Consider the following 18,046-nt stretch of genomic DNA (forward strand, 5'->3'; position numbering starts at 1 on the left):
CAAGTATCCAATAAAATAAGAAAAACCAGGAAAGAATACAACCAATAATTGGACAATTATTCAAAGTCTAATGCATTTTTTTCTATTGTGCACAAGATGACTGTAGATTCTTCCAGAGGGGTATCAAAAGAAGATGTTAAGTAGACGCTGTCTCAGCCTCAACCTGTTGCCACTGTGAGCCCAGAGTGGTCTCATGATCATGAACTCCCTGTGGGACCTGTAGTAGGGATGGCAACTTTTTATCAAAAGAGAAGTGTCTAAGAAAAAATACTTCAGGTTAAAGTAATGGAAAGGTTACAGAATAAGGTCATCAAGAAGGATCTATCAATGCAGGGCAGAGTGCTCTCACCATCAGTTCCTGAAAAAAACCAAGGCAACACCTTTAAACCTCTCCTGCAAATAGATGAATTATTTAGAGTGAAACATTTAAATACTCACTGAAATAGCAGATGCTCAGAAAATGTAAAAATTACTTTGTTTATAATTTACAAGTCCATGATTTTTATCAGTTTTCAGTTCTAACATGTGGATCATGAGATGAGATTTTTTAAAGTGCAAGTGAAACAGAAGAGTATTATTCAGAACCAAAGGAAAATATTATCTTAATAAACTTAGTCACTTCTATTAAGTTTTTATTCTGATTATATTTCTGAACTGGAAAACAATATGTTCCTTATCTTTCCTTTAAGGAAAAAACACCTCAATCCAAAGCCACCTGAAGTAATTTATCCTTTTCCCAGTATCTGTGTGCCCTGGAGGAAACTGGCTCTTTTACTGACTGAAGTCATGTTCACAATATTTATGAGATGGGAAGAAGGCTTGTGCACACAAAAATCAGGATTCATGTCTTTTCTGGAGAACATTAGTGCCCATGATAGCACACAATAGCCCATTTAGCTATAAAAAGATGGGGAGGATATAGTACATTGCTAATGAAAGCACTTGAGAACATCAGCGTCAGTGATGTGCATTTATATCTATTTTAATCATCTACAATTCTCCACCTAATTTTCTTTGACAGTTAAATAATCTTGACAAAAAAAAAGAGAGATGTTTAGAGGAAGAAAATGTTGGATTTATTTCCAGGATTTTTTTCCTTCTCTCCTCTACTGAAACAAAGGTCATATCTTACTAGCAGACAGAGCTGAGTCTCTTAAAAATGCTTTTTCACTGTGAGGGTGACCAAACACTGGCAGCTGGCTCTGGGTGGCCTTGCTTTAGCAGAGGGAATGGAGCAGATGTCCTCCACCCTCCAGAGGTTCAGTCCAACCTCAGGCATTCTGTGCTTCTGTGACATTGGCTGATTCCCTACATAAACATCATACATCACCTTGCTCCAACAAATGACATCTTATTATTTATGGTATTTAAATAACTGTAAGAATATTTTACAGAGATAACAAAGTGGCAAAACAGATAGTTTAGTAAAGGCCATAGGCTTGTGATGATGAAGAAAAAAACAACACTTGGGGGGGAAAAAAAGCTTCAGAGTGTGTGTGTATATATATATGTATATGAATTAGTCAAATGCTTTAAAAACCAATGTCCTTGGGTGGAAAAGGTCTTAATTGCTCATCAGGCTCTCCACCTGGGCCATATGTCAATATTTACGCATACAAAATCTATCTCAATGTTGCTGTGGAAAGTTTAACACAGAATTCATCTGCTTTTGTGGAAGGACTCTGCTATTTTTAACCACTGGTGCAACAATATATATTTTGCTAGAATCCTAACAAACCATATTTTTGACTGAATGCTATAGGCCTTCAAGGGAGAATATTAAAGGTAAATAACCACAGAACATTCAAATTTTTCTTTGAAAAGCTGAGGTTACTGGACACACATAAATATGTCAAATCAATTATGGGGAGAAAACACAGGCGTAGTTAGTGCTGGAAGTCACTTCAGCATACCTGTGCAAATACACATTCTCTGAGGCTGCTTCTGACTGCTTGTTCCAGTTACATTACACTTATGGGCACAAAGGGCAGAGCAGAAGGGCAGGAACATGGGCTTGTATGACACAGCCCAGACACACCAAACAGGCTATTTAAAAGTAGAAGGCAGGTTTTACAGAACCTTTGCTAAGACCTACATACTAGTGTCCTACTTCCACAAACTGTTTAAAGTTCTCAGTGGAATACTTGCTGTCACAGAAAAATGTGCTGGTTTTAAAGAGATGAGGGTGGAAATTCAATACTTCTGCTTTGGCAAAGATAATGTTTCGTTGCATCCAATATTGAACACTCCCCTACACAGTACTAGCCAAGTGCCTGGGGCAATCTAAAAATGACAATTCCACTGATCTCCAGAATAGCAGAAAGTATAAAACTGAACAGAAATTGTCCAACTTTCCCCAGCAATGGGTTTTTGCAACTACTGCAAATGCTCACTCTATATTGTCTGGATGAAGCACATTCACCAACTAGTGCAAAATCCAACTCCCTGATGATGAGCACCACTGGTGACTTCTTTATTTTGCTCTATGCCAGTTCACTGAACATGGTCTGTCTCAGTGCAGGTAAATCATGGAGTGCTACTTCATTTACCCATGCCTCAAAAACACTCTTTTACTTTACCAGAAAAAAAAAAAATTAAGGCATTATTAGCACTCTGATGCCTGACATAATGGAGTGCTAATTCATTTACCCATGCCTCAAAAACACTGTTTTACTTTACCAGAAAAAAAAAAAAATTAAGGCATTATTAGCACTCTGATGCCTGACATTATAGCATCAATCAGATGCTACCAGTATTTTTGCCTCTAGTTTTAGAGGAAGACTAGAACTGGCTCCTATTAAGCAGCCTAGAGCTGCCAACTCTACAAACAAAAATCAATTTCAAGAATTTTCTAGTCTAACACACTCAAATAGAGTAACAAGGTAATTACTGTTCTTACTTGATATGGACTACACCATTCTTTATGATCCCATTACAATATTCTTCTAAACCTTTAAAGAAGCTTTTGACTTGTCAAATGTAAGTCAATGTAAGTAATGTAAGAGTCAATGTAAGTCAACTACCCTTTATTATTCTGATACCTTCATAGCACAACCCAACTTCAAATAAAGGTTCAGAAATCCTAAGTATTGCTTCAACATCTTTAACATTTTTGAAGATGGAATTCTTCCCATCAGATAAATTTTAAGACAACAACAAGGAAGAGTAAAGAAAAAAAAGACACTGAGAAGCCCCATTGCAGTCTGACAGACATTATTAATTACATATTCAAAACAGCACTTTAAGGGAGAGGATGAAGAGAACAATCACAAAAGAAACCAAGCAAGACAAGACACAGAATTTGCTTTTGCAAAGCCTCCAAGAGCATGTTTTGCTTTTGCAGTATCAGTCACCAGATCACTCTGGTTGTGGTTTTGAGCTGTCAGCCTGCGGCAAGAAACTAATACTATTAAGCCTCTTAAGGATACCACAGAATGACTGGAAACAGCATCTGAATTCAACTCATGGCAAGAACTGCAGAAAGGCTGTGGACTGACTACAGGTCAAAATTACAAGCTAGAAACAAAGAACCAAAAATTAGTGTAATAAATGCTGAAAGACCAGAACCAGCTGAGGTAGCGCTAACTTTGCCCTCCACTCCGATAGGTATGGGCCTGATGATTAACGAGGAAGTGTTAAAAGAAAGGAAGTCTTCAGACATCTTGAGTCTGCAGCTGCTTCTAGAAACACTTACAAAAATCTTCAAAGGAACTTGCAAGGCAAATGTCAAGAGGCAAATGTCTTGTTTCAAATTTTGTCATGCTAAGTTGGAGCATACAAATGTTTAAAATAGCACCTGACCCACAGTACACTATATATATCTGAAAGCAGGCACTGATTTGGGGTCAGCCTGGGTTTGCTTTCTCTTGTAGGCAAGTAATGTGCGTGTGGCACCCAAAAAATGCTGCAGAACAACAGGACGGGGAGAGTGGAACAGAATAATAAAATAACAATAGTTTGATTTTATCTGTCAAGGGACAGTTGAAATAATATTCTTTTACTTATTGCTCATAACTGAATGTTTTTGAGCTTAGGTACAATATTACTGTGGTTCTGCTACAGTGCTTAATATTTCCTCAGTGGTGGGCTAGAAAAGTTGAAGCTGAGGACACATTTTGGAAAAAAGTAGCAAACACAGAATTAAAAATTCAGATCACTGTCTACCCACATGACTGATGCACAAAGCTCTGACGTAGTTTCTGATTCAGAAGCTATGCCTGCTGTGCCACTCTGTTATAAATTGTCTTTTACATAGATGGACAAGCAATCTAATCAAATAAGGATTTAAAGCAGGATGTGCTCGAAGGAACTACTGATTTTGCTTAAAGCCTACTATTGCATTTTCTGGGTTTCCATATATGTTAAATAGTATATGAGATTTATCAGAGAGAAAAGGTGAGTACAAATACCTAGGCAGGCAAATAATCTGCCCAGATTTCTTTTTGTGCCACTCTCCTATTCATGGGGCATACTCCTGCTCATAAGAAACTCCATTTATCACCAAGAACTACATCAATTGCTGAGAGCAACCTCTTTTTAAACACATTTGCATCACTGTCCCTTGAGAAATCATCTGCAGCCAGAATGCCCATCTCCTACCCAAATGACCTGCTTATTCTTTCCAAGCTTTTTTAGAACAACCATGGTCAGGTGACCTCTTTCTGCAACTCTCAGACTGGCTCCTTTTCCTCTGCCCAACACGAACAAGAGACAGCCAGCAATATCCTTCCTCACACATCTAGAATTTGCTGCTACATTACAGTGCCTGAAACCCTTATGGGGAATTTGCACATTACACAATGGTCAAATGCTTAGGATGAAAGCCCTCACTTAAATTAAGTGCTGTTTTCTACCCTCTGGAGTGCTGTGAGTCTTCCAACTATCTACCTGCTCCTGTGACACCCACTGTTAAAGCCAGTGGGCATCAGCTGGTGAGGGACTAAAACACTGCAGGTAAGGACTAAAACTCTGTTAAATTTTAACCCAAATTCCTACCACCATCTTTGCTGGACTTATGAAAATAACAAGAAAAGGCTGCTTTTAAAAGGCATAAAAGCCTGTTTTAAGCATACAAGCAGGATTTTTTATTTTGGATTTTGCACATTAAAACAATGGCTGTAAGCCTGCCTTTTAAGGTAGAAACTTCAAACACAGTCTGTATTTTAAGGAAACTCCAAATGTCCAACAGCTGGACTGTGATTTATCTGATTAACTGTGCAAAAATAGGTCATAATATTTTTAGCAATAGGAAAAATATAGTGAAAAACAGCACCACATTATATGTAAGAAGAATTAAACCCATGGGACAAATTCATAGCAAACTAGGTATCATTTGTATTGCTGCTTATAGAGCAACTTGTTCGATTCAGGGAAAAACTACTTTTGTCAGAGCTCTGTTATCTAAAGCAAAGATTATCCATTCCTCAAGGTAAAAACCTTTAATGAAGAACTCTACAGCAGAGTGGAACTAGAAACTAAAACTATAATCAAGAAAGAAAATGAACTAGAACTATTTTCAACCGTGTCTCCCTATATGTAATTTATTAGTCAGACACTCTGTGTCAGATGTTCTTACCTCGTTGATTTTTCAAATTTTCTACTGACTCGGACTTTCTAAATCAATGATTCCAACAAACGGTATTTAATCAAACATCTGTCTTTTTAATGAGTGTTGTAATATTTCTTGGGAATGCTACTAAGTGAAGTTTTATTAGAAGTTTACTTCTCCACAGATTTTACAGCTGTAATAGATGTCCTTTTCCATGGGTTTAGGAAGAGTACAGAGACTAAGAAATTCAGTAATTTCAGAAGAGAAATTGAAACAGGCTGATCAGAGCTACAAGGCTCAAAACTAGTAGGATACCGTCTTCTTGAACACATGGGAATGAGCTTCACAAACGTTCATTAAAATCAACATGTAAAACAAAGTATACAGACAATATTATCAACAAGAAGAACACTGATACTGAAAGACATTGCATTATGGAAAACTATTTTATCTAGATCTGATATTTTACCCAGAAGAGACAGCACTTTAGTTTATGCTGCTCACTAACTCCCAATTATGAGAACTTTGTTTTAATTGCTTTAAACTTTGCAATGCATTGAACAGTTTTTAGCACAGCCTAAACCTCAATAGGAAAAACTGCTCAAAAGACTGTAACAAACATTTTCTTTGTGATTTCTTAGCTGCTCTAAACGCATTAGGAATAATACTTTAGTAATTTTAGGCTCTTTTTTGCCCCTAAAAATTAGTATTACATTTGAGATTAGGAGTCAGATTCTTGTAAACCACTCAGCAGTTACTAGACTTTTGGTCTCATGCCACTTCAAAGATTCTGGAATTCTTGTTCCACTTCAGTACATAGAAAGGAGAACAAAATTTACAAGAATGTCCTCAACAACAAGCCTTAACATTACCAAGAATAGAAGAAATTGAAATTTGAAGCAAAAACCCCAAGAGAATGACAGCAGTGCAAAAAGAAAACTAACTGAGCATCTCAAAGACCTCGGAGTACTGACATCTTCTTTCTACAGAAATTATTACATGCTTTCAAATTATCACTAAGATGTTGTTCCTCCCTGAATGACTACATCCACAGACTCAGACTGAGACTGTTGATTGTGCCTTATAATTGTGGAGCAGAGAAACACACAGTTAAGGGCAATTACTAACCAGTTATCTTTTGGCTGCCTCCCAATCCCTTCGACTGTTTCTTGATCTCATCTCCAGCCCTCTCAAGCAGAAGCATATCTCCGTCATAACTCATGCTTTGGGCAAATGAATCCACCACTATTCCCTGTCCATCCTTCCCTGTGTCTTAAATGCATCCTGATCATTACTGCAGTGATACGCCTCCCTCCCTTGTATTTTGAAGAAATTGATGGCTTATTCATTCAGCTGAACCTGGCTATTAGTGAAATTAATACATTAACTGCCACTTACTGCCACAACTTGTGCAAAAAGCTGCTCCAAAAATGCCTGTCCCATCTCTCATCTTTACATTTAACCATATGTTATTTTTCTTAAGGCAAACATTAGCAACATGATATCCAAAACTGAGTGCAGTTGCCTTGCTGCAATAGTGTGTGAGTGCTGTACTGGAGATCTCTGTGCTGCAGGAGTGCCACAGCCAAGGGCAGGAATTTGGAAGGAAGAAAAGGCCATTCTCCCTCACAGCTATCTGCCATTAACAGCTCTCAACAAAAGAGGCAAACATAGGTCTGCTGCTTGTATGCTGGAAAAAATGGGAGGAGCAGAGATATCAATTTGATAACTAACCAAGAACTAAAATGCATGACCACTAGGATACTGCCAAGTCCATGCCTACACTTCTCTCAGATGCTCGGTTCTGCAACCCATTTTTTAGCTCTGGGATTTCCAAATGGTCTATATCATGTAATTACCAGGTAAACTAAATATCCAAAGAATGGGGTTTGCCTAAGTCTCATAGTCAACTGCTGCATCCCTATAGAATGGAAGGCTCCAAATGTCAATTAACATATTTCAGGGAAGACATTTGCAGCAGTATGATGATGCCACTGCATGGGTTATACAGGATTTGTCTTCCAAGGGTTCGTTATAATTTAATTTAAAATTTAAGAATGTTGCCAGGTTTACTCTCCTATTTTTCAGCAGAGGTAGTATATCAATAGGAAAAGTGAGATTACGCATTTTTGCTTTTGGTGGTAATTTCTCATAACAGAAATACATGTCTTTTTCTACATAAGTAGTTTGCATACCAACTTCATCCTGGATCTCCTCTGCCACAGCAGGCACATTGTAGAGGAAGGAGAGAGACTGGTTCATGCGTTCATATATCACACGTAGATGTGTCATAACCTATGGAAACAAAAGTATTCGAAGGAGGTGAATACTATGGATAATTTGACATTATCACAAATTTCACAGATTACAGGAAGCAAGACTTTTTTCACTTGTGCAGGTATAAGACTTCAATATGCTCTATGTATCAAAACTGTCAAACCTATTACAAAAGTCACCTCTCTCCCACAGCTGCTAAAAAATTCCATTCTACATGTTCTTCCATATCCACCTCAAATCCCATGGAAATGCAGTAATTTAAAGTAGGGATTTACATCTGCTGCGAGGCAGAACATGCACACAAGCAGCTATTGTGGCAGAAATCCACAGCTTCATTCTTCTTTCAGCAACATTTACATTTGCCCATACTTGTAAGTTTTCCATAACATGTAAACCAAGTGAGGCACAGTGATTGCTGCATCAAAATGTTTCAGGCGTTTGGAATTATTTGTTTATTTCCTAATCTAAATACTGTGAAAAGAAACAGCTCTCTAAAGAAAAAAAAAACAAAAACAGGTAACATTTACAAATTGCAAACATTTCAGCTGCAAACAAAAATATTTCCACCCAGAAGCATTACTGCATCCTCTCATTTGATTACAGCTCTATTGCCTCAAGTGCCCTCTCACTGTTAGGGGTTGAGCTACGACATCATATGATATGTGCTCCCCCAGGGCACTCTTCACCAGTATCACCTTTCTTCAGAAGGAGAAATTGAGGTGCATCTTAGAAGACTGACAAGATAATTAGGCCTAACAAGTAAAATGAGTTGCAGACAGCAATTTCTCAGTAGAAGGAGAAATTGAGGTGCATCTTAGAAGACTGACAAGATAATTAGGCCAAACAAGTAAAATGAGCTGCAGACAGCAATTTTAATGAAACAGCAGCATGATTTCTTCAAATCTAAATATTTATGCTATTGAACAAAATATTTTTTTTCCATTTTTCACTAAAAAACATTTCACAAACAGAACTCCCAGGCCACATTTCCCCAAACACCTGACAAATTCTAGACACAGAGATGCTATATCAATACTCATTCCTACAATGACATGTAAGACAATACACTCACTGCACTTCTTGTATTTATACATCAGTTTCTACTCTTCACTAGTGGTGCCACACAACCTGCACTCTGCAAAATTTCACTGATTTTTATTGTTAAATAATCCAATGGGACTTGGGAAAAAAAATTATGATAGATACTTAAGACAAGACAAAGACAATAGTCACTGCAGAAGACTTTTAGAAGTGTGTATTTCTCACTCCAGCAATTTCAAAACAGCATGATCTCAATGTATACATTTGGATGAAACAGATGTTTGAAAATCTAATCTGCCATCCAGGGAGGTACATGGTTTTGATTTTTCTTTCAGTGATGTCAGTCAATTAAAAAACTGGAACAGCAGCAGGATTCCACAGATTCCAGCACACTGTTTTTACAGCTTATCCATTGTCACTCCAATTTTAATTGCTGTTTTGAAAGCCAACTACATCTTCAGTCTTGGGTGTTTTCTTGCCCTCTATGATTTATGAAGACAAGATAAAAGATGTTCCAAAACATATGCATTGAGGACTATAGCAACATTCAGCAGTTTAATGCCATGAACAACAGTGTCTGTTTTAAAAGAACACATTAAACTCGAGTGCATTGCAGTAATCACATTTATAGATGTTACAAGTGCCTCTGCAATGACTATAGAAAGGTTGGTCACAGTCAGATGGCTGCGCCACTTCTGGTTCTGCCACTTCAGCTGAGAAAAGCACATCCACATGTCGTTGCTAAATCTAATACTGATGTTTTCCCAGAGGTATTATTTATCTAAGCACCAACAAAGCCTCTCAGCATTAATGCTCTGGAAGGCTGCTCAGAACATGCCCATGAAGTAATCATGGTCCAGATAGACAAAAACCTGTATTCAGTTCTTCTCAGAAGAAAAATCATGCCTACATTACTCTATCACTTTGCCTTAATCTTCTGATGGAAAACAGATTGGTTTTGATTGCATTTAAAACTCTCCATGGCAAGGAGTTGGAGAGTTTTTATAAAAAATAGGTTGACAGAAATTTTGCAATAGTTATGAACTAACACAACCTCACTAACCATCACTGGGGATTACCTGAGATCTGATTTGGGCAGCTTTCTTTGGGTCTACCATGCGGACGTGTTCAAAGTGTTTGAGAGTGTGCTGTCTGTCTTTCTGCTCAGCACGCACGTACTTCTTCAGCATGTTGAATACATGACGAGGCTACAGGGAAAGAAAAAGAACAAAAAACACATCTGTTTAGAATGACACACATTTTAATTTCTTGCACTGGAGATGTATGCAAAGCCAAAAGCCCTCGGTGCTATCTTCTGAAGGCAACTCTGACTAATATAATTAAGATCCTCTCAACTGAACACCACCAGGATGCACCATTAAATAGTAGTTGTAGGCAGTAGATAATGTTCCTGAGAAGGGTGTTCAGTTTTCTATGTTTCTATGCCAATTTCTGTGGTTTTCTAACCAATCCCCAGACTTGACTGTAAAACTTACGGGGAAAAAAATTCACAACGTTCCTGCCCTGTCACTATTTCTACTCCACCAGTGGAGAAAACAGAGGAAAACAAGGTACAGAACATCTACATCCAGAACACACACATTCAGAACACACAACTGACTGAAAACCCATAAGAAAAAAGAGACATCTGCCCAGTTTTCTGAAGTTTCTCAGCTTACATGCCAGATTTTGCAAAAATATGAAGTGTTTTGCAAGTAATATTAGTTAGTAAAACCAAACCGATATATGCCTTCAGGCATGTAACTGAATACAAAGAAAGAAAAAGAAAGATCAGCAGCTGAAGGGAACTTGAAAATATACACAGTGATGGCAGAGCACTGAAGGCTAAGACATGTATTTCTATGTACTTTACTGCTCTGCACAATAATACAGTGCCAAAACAGGAAGTGATCTCCAGCATCCAGCTAAGACATCCATCTTTAACTCTGAGATTATATAGGTTCTGGAAATGCAGGCCCCCTTCTCTGAATTACCACCTGTGGTGCTGTGCTTGTGCATCCTACCTGAAGCTGCCAAGCAGTGAGCAGGAATAGAAAGATGACCTTACTGTGCAGCAGATTAAAGAATGAACAGAAGTGGTAAAAAGCCTGTCTATGCACTGAGAGTGACACAGGGAAGAAGGTATGGAAATGATAAAAAAAGTATCAGAAGCTCTGTACACAGCTTTCCAAAGCAGGAAAAACTGTGGGTGAAGGTGAAGTTTTAAGAAGACTTAGATTCATGGACAAATATAGAGCCTAAACTGATTTAACATTTACACAAGAGATGAATACTAAGATATGGAGTCCAAGGATTTCAGAATCTCTTCAGTTTAAGAGAAGCAACAGATTCAAAAATGTCTGAGGAAAGCAAACCAAAGGTTACTTGAAGAAGATATGTCACACAGAAACAGAGATGTGAAGCCATATCATGCCAGAGACTTAAATTTCGTGTCTCCATTGCTAAAAATTCATTTATTAGGGAAATAACTCAAAGTCCCCAAAGCCAAGTATTCTCAGAAGAAGTTGCAAGAAACTGCAGACAAATGCTGGAAAGTGAATAATCCTCACAACCTTGTGGGAATGGCCAAACAACTGAAATGTCAACTGTAAAGCTCTATTGAAATGAAGGCTAGAAGACTAGGAAGTTTAATAACAAGAAAAAAATTTTGAAGACAGAAAATTTTGCTACCTTTCCTGATAATTCACCTTTTCTTGCTCCCAAGACGTATCCAGGTAACATAACCCCAGGCTAGGGCTATGCTGATTAGTTAGGAATAATATGGGTACTGTGTACTCCAAAACTCTGGAGTGGCTGGCATGAAGCTTAAATCCACAGTGTCATGGCACACACTATTCAGACAAATGCAGCAAAAAAGACACACCTAGTAAGATGTGAACCTACCAACTATTTTAAGCACATACTGCAACACCGTTTGCTCCCATCAAACTCATTCCAAAGCTCCCCTTCTCAGCAGATTCAAACACCTGTTTTTATCTACAGCTGAGCACAGCTGAGATTGACTGTAGTCCTTCTTACAAGCTATTGTAACCATCCAGCAGATGTGCTCATGTCTATGGGTATTTTATAGTTGCTAGTTTAAAATCCCATTTATGCTGGAGAATGATGTTGAAGTACTATTTTATACAGCTTTCCGGAGTACCTGGGGACTTGCATGCATTTGATACTTGTGGACAGGTTCACAGACAATGCATCTGGGCTACACAGACTACCTAGGGTGACAATGCACCATTAAGAATTAATGTTCTACCTAGAACTGTAAAGAATCTGCCTTGTCTTTGATTTGAAAGATGAGTCATTCTGTGGTCTTCTACGCGAGATCTAAAATGCCCATAATCCAGTTTCTAGCAAGTTATATATAAACACACACACATAAATACACATATATAAACATGCAGATGTCCCCCCACCATGATCTATACTGATCCTAATCTGCTATTTCAGATTTTAAGGGAGTGATGAAACAGTGCAGTTTCACTGAGCGTGGAAAATGGAAACATCACATGTAGTTTGCATGGCTAAAATCTCTCCTCATGGAAAAACAAATCTCTCCCCATGGAAATCGAAAATACTACAAAGAAACCACACTAAAACCGTAATAAAGCAGGTCTGTGTATTGAAAAGACAACTTCCTGGCTTTGTGCCAGGGAATTTCCATGGGAAATTCTAAGCTGGCTTGTCATTTTGATCAAAATTCACTCTAAACAAGAGAGGAAATTTTCATAATACTATTTAACCTTGTCTTTAGAGAAAAATCAATCATCAGTCCCTTCCAATTACTGCTCTTGCAATGTGCAACAATTGCTTCTTTTCATTCACTATTCTGAATACCTTGTGTATCATATTCAGTACATATTTCACTTGCTACATTATTAACTTGCAGGTCATGTTTCATCATGGAGAAATAGCTCATTTTAGAAACATTCAAGAAAAATTCAACTGCATGAATGCAAACACATACTCATGGGCCAGACAAATAAATCCCCATCCACATACCTGTTCTGTGGAGTTAAAGATGCCTTCTCATAATTTCTACTAATTTGTAACAAAACATGTTATCTCACACATCAAAATCACATTGCTATAATGGTCCCCAAGACTTCCATTTGCCTCCCCTCTCAAGGACTCCTCTGGCAACCAAATAAAATGAAAACTATTTGATTCAATCTCATTATTTGTTTCTCAGTATTTCATCTTACTGAACTTTGACAAATTAAGACAAATTTCGTTTCTGCTCACTATTTTAAAACTCTTAATTCTAGATACAACAAACCTGCCAGGGTTTAAAATGACACTCTGGAAAATGGAATTAGCTGACACATATCTTGAAATCTGACTTTGTACAAAAACAGAGCTGAAATCCATGCTATCGCACAAAAAAACCTACAAAATTACGTAGATGTGAAGAATTCCACAGCTGGAAATTAATGGGTTTGGAGAAGCAGAGCTAAAGGGTGGACTATTAGAGCTGGACTGTTGTTTCCTGCTGCACAGGAGGATTTTTATCACCAATTCAGCAGCAACACTTTGGCCTGCCTCCAACTGCATATTTCCACAGCAACCTCCTTGGACTCAGGAAATGCTTTGAGCTTCCCAAGCTCTGAGACACTGAGCATGGGCTCCCCTGCAGATTCCTCTTCCCTGTCCAAACAGCCAAACCAAACTAGTTTCAACCTGCCCTGCGCTCTCTCTGTCAACAGGCACAGCTCCCAAGCATAAAAGGTACCAGAGTAAATTCTGAAGAAAAAGAAAACATGGAAAAAAAAATCAGATGGATTAATGTAAATTACAGGGCTGCTCTTAATGATCCCACTCTTCTAAGCAAGAATTTCTATTTCAGTAAAATAGTGCTGAATTAGAGGAGAAGCATTTTAAACTGATTTTAAGGATTATATGCTCACTTTATGTGCAAAATAAAGAGGTTAATTAATTACCTTTCAAAGTTTTCCTGTATGTTTCCCTCCTCTGAAACCCTTTATTTAATCAATTTTCTTTTCTGCTTGTCTTTGTCACCCACCACCACCTTCCCACAGATAATGTGCCTCTCTTACATCAAAGATTAGAAAGGAATACATAAATCCACAAAAATTTGACATGCACATGAAAGAGGGAATACAAGCAAATTACAGAATCAGTATGCTCACAGAGAATGATGGATTTGAATTTCCCTATTTAATGTACAAAATTAAGGGGAAAATTTCCAAATGTTTTAAAAACTAGAAGCATATTTCTTCCAGCTGCCACTAATCCTCCTTTCCTGTAGTAAGCCCACCAAGGATGATGAAACAATATACTATTTTGACACTGGATACTGAACAGCTGCACCCCATTTTCAAAGGCAGCAAAGTACAGCAGCACAGCTAAGCTGCATCAGGAATCAAGAAAGAGGATCAAATTTTGAGTTTCTGGTGAGCCTGCATAACAGTGCTTCTGAGAACAGAACAGGAGTACAAATATTTCGTTTTGCTTAATTTTATTTTCTTGTACACCTTGAAACTATCCAATTTCACCTCTGTGTGCTCCCTCTCTCCCCTGCTGCCCTGAGTGGTACTCAGAGGCACACCTCTGACACTGCACTGGGCAATCATCCATGTAACACATGAAAAAAACCTGCAGTTAGTTTTGGATCCGATACAGGAGCTATTCACCAAGGTTCATGGAATTTTTAACCCTCCTAACTGCATGCAGCACTTCCATAAAAAAGTCTAATTTATTTTTTAATTTTAAATCAAAATTTTTCCTCACAACTTTAGAGAAAGAGACTCCATCACTTAAAATATTTAGAATCCATTTTTGTAGTAAACATACTAATAGCATGTAAGTTGAAGCAGGCAGTGAAGGGGGTTCTTAAAAGTAATTTGAGAACTCCAGAACCCTCCACTCCCATAATTTTTCTAATAATACTTAACAAGTTATCAGTAGGGTTATGAAAGACTCTCACAAAGATAACACAACTGCATCAAATGCACTTATGGTTTACTAGGAAACTGCCAGAGTGAAATACAGCTAGGGTATCAAAGCTGCATTTTCCATTAAGCCCATTTTCTCTTTGGCTACGCAGCTGAAGTTTGGATTCGTAGTGTCTTCGAACTTCTGGCTCCATATCCTACAAAGCAGTTAATGGACTGGATTAACTCGTTAGGTCATTCAGCTATCATCAACTGCTCCCCAGGTTTCACCCTCACAGAATCATAGAATCACGAGGCTGGAAGAGATCTTGAAGATCGAGTCCAACCCATGCCCTAACACCACCTCAACTAAACCATGGCACCAAGTGCCATACCCAATCTTTTTTTAAACACATTCAGGGCAGGCCATTCCAGTACTTTACCGCTCTTCCCGTAAAAAAATTTTTTCCTAACATCCAGCCTAAATTTCCGGTAGTTCAGCTAAAGACTGTGTCCTCTCGTTCTGTCAGTTGTTGCCTGGAAAAAGAGATCAACCCCACCTGACTGCAGCCACCTTTCAGAAAATTGTAGAGAGCAATAAGGTCACCTCCGAGTCTCCTTTTCTCCAGGCTAAACACCTCCAGCTCCCTCAGTCATTCCACACAGGGCTTGTGTTCCAAGCCCCTCACCAGCTTTGTTCCCTCCTCTGGACCTGCTCAAGTGTCTCAACGTCCTTCCCAAACTGAGGGGCCAGAACTGGACACAGCACTCAAGGTGTGGCCTCACCAGTGCCGAGTACAGGGGAAGAATGACCTCCCTGCTCCTGCTGGCCACACTGCTCCTGACACAGGCCAGGATGCCCTTGGCCTTCTTGGCCACCAGGGCACACTGCTGGCTCATGTTCCTGTCAACCAGCACCCCCAGGTCCCTTTCTGCCTGGGCACTGTCCAGCCACAGTGTCCCCAGCCTATAACACTGCAGGGGGTTATTGTGGCCAAAATGCAGAATTCAGCACTTGGACTTATTAAACTTCATCCTGTTGGACTCTGCCCATCCATCCAACCAATCCAGGTCTCTCTGCAGAGCCCTTCTACCGTCCAACAGATTGACACATGATCCCACCTGCAAATTTACCAACCATAGACTCAATCCGCCCATCCATGTCATCAATGAAGACATTGAGCAGAGCAGGCCCCAGCACAGAGCCCCAAGGACACCCCTGGTGCCTGGCCCCAGCTGGGTGCAGCACCGCTCACCAGCACTCTCTGGACCCGGCCATCCAGCCAGTTCCTGACCCAGCACAGAGTGCCCTGTCCTGACACAAAATGAGAAGTCACTATTGAGTCCTTTTCCCCGAAGGCCCTTCGTGGCCTAAGAAAATGCCCTAAGGAACCCCCTAAATATTTTCTGGGATATCTGACCCTCCTTCCAAAGATGATACATCCTCTGTTTATTCCTAAGTTCCTTCAAAACCTCCTCCTCTCTTTCAATATCACTAGACAAATCATCCTGCTGAATTCAAGGTCAGTGTTTCCAAGTGCTTTGGCATGCACCTGATCAGCAGTTCAGCACCTCAACTGTCATCAGCTACAGAGCACACAACCAAAAAATGCTGAGGCAAGGACAAGACTATCTACAAAACTGAACAAGGACTTGTTTAAAGACATTATTTTTTAAACTGTTCACCCCTGTTATTTTGAGATGAGTCCCTGTCTGGTAGCACTTTCAGCTAATGTTACCTCCATGCTTGCTGCCTGTTCCTTTCAGAATTATTAGCTTTTGTAGGACATATATAGGACATATACTCAATATAGGATGCACTTCAGTCTTTCAAACAGTACCTTCGAAACTTATTTTTACTGGACTTATATCACCTTTCAGGCCTGGTGCTCTCCCCCTGACACAGGAAATGTATCAGTAGTTTAAACATCCTGGGAGCTGACTACAAGCTACACAAGCACAAAATGAAAGAGTCACTCAACCATTTTTTCCCTTAGAGAATTCTGCAGCTGAAGTTCACTTGTCCAAAATGTCCTCTGCATTCCACATTCTGTCAGCTGTAAAGACCTTTCTGCTATTATGTGTGGCCCCCATCATACCCTTCAACAACCAGATACCTGAAGAACCAAGCTTCCAGCCTGACACACACACAGCTTGAAATCAAATAATTTTACTGGGGTACTTTTCAAACAGGATTACATTTGTACAAGGCTGAACTTCAAAGCAGGAAAGCTTGGCTCCAAAGCCAAATGTGGAACCCTACCTTTGGTGAACTACCCAAACCCACAGTGCAAGAAAGCAAACATGACCTGCAGCCAGTCCATATCCTTACCTCAGCTCTGAGCCACAGACTCCAGCTACTTAAAAGAAGCCACATCCCAGCTTATAACTCACTGATCTGTCTCCTAATGAGTTCAAGCCTTTCACTGACCTCACTGTGGTAAGAGGTTATAACACGCAATTCACACTCAGGCCAAGTAACATCCTCTAATTTAACATCAACTAGTTTCATTTTCCAAAAATTACTACTGCAAAATACATGGATACTCTTCACACAACTATCTTGAAGTCACTCCTCAACACTTTTACCTAAGTGAAAGATTTTAATTTTTACTTGACAGACACGGTAAAAGCAAGAGAGTTTTGTACTACGGGGTGGAGAAAAAAGCTCAATTATGATGACAATGATAAAGAACTAAGCAATGATCACTTTTCCATGGTCATCAAATATGCAGGTCTCTCCTCAGAAGGAAATTTACTGAAAATATGTAGTCATGTTAGCCATAGTGGTATAATTCCCTATAAAATCTAATTCACTAAAAGACTCAGTAGTGTAACAATGTTTTTTCCATCTAAGAAGTGTTCAAGAAACCAGAGATACATAAAACTGCTTTCCCCCAGTCTTTTGCAAATACTCTTCCTCTGGAAGTCACTGACCAGCTATTGTGGTATTGAAACAAGTATCAGAGAAATAAAGTCATTACATTCCACTCAATCTGCATTCTGAATGTACATGTTTACATCAATCAAAAGCAGACAACTTCAAATTGCCAGTGTGCTAACTTCATGCCATCCAACAATCCTCACAAGATCCTTCACTAAATACTTCAACAGTTCAACAAACAAAACAAAAATCACAACCATCCTATATTTAAGCTCTGTGTTGTCATGATGAAGTATCCTAATATGCATTACTTGGAGGGACATCATCCCCCTGCAGGATCTGTGAACTGCTACAATTTCTGACAGCCAAATCACTTCAACATTATTT

The 18,046-nt window shown here is 39.0% G+C and overlaps 1 protein-coding gene across 3 annotated transcripts in view; it reads right to left on the reverse strand.

Annotated features, from left to right (window-relative positions):
* Positions 1–18,046, reverse strand: part of LOC120500562 (amyloid beta precursor protein) — a 186,696-nt gene that overhangs the window by 41,719 nt on the left and 126,931 nt on the right. For all 3 annotated transcript variants that reach the window (XM_039705626.1, XM_039705625.1, XM_039705627.1), the window contains 2 exons: positions 9,946–10,074; positions 7,744–7,843 (listed from right to left, as the gene is read on the reverse strand). In XM_039705626.1, coding sequence (XP_039561560.1) covers positions 7,744–7,843; positions 9,946–10,074 — 229 coding nt within the window. The remainder of the gene's footprint in view (positions 1–7,743; positions 7,844–9,945; positions 10,075–18,046) is intronic.

The sequence above is a fragment of the Passer montanus genome, unplaced genomic scaffold, assembly GCF_014805655.1.
Source record: "Passer montanus isolate IOZ18808 unplaced genomic scaffold, ASM1480565v1 scaffold180, whole genome shotgun sequence".
Taxonomy (NCBI): Eukaryota; Metazoa; Chordata; class Aves; order Passeriformes; family Passeridae; genus Passer; species Passer montanus.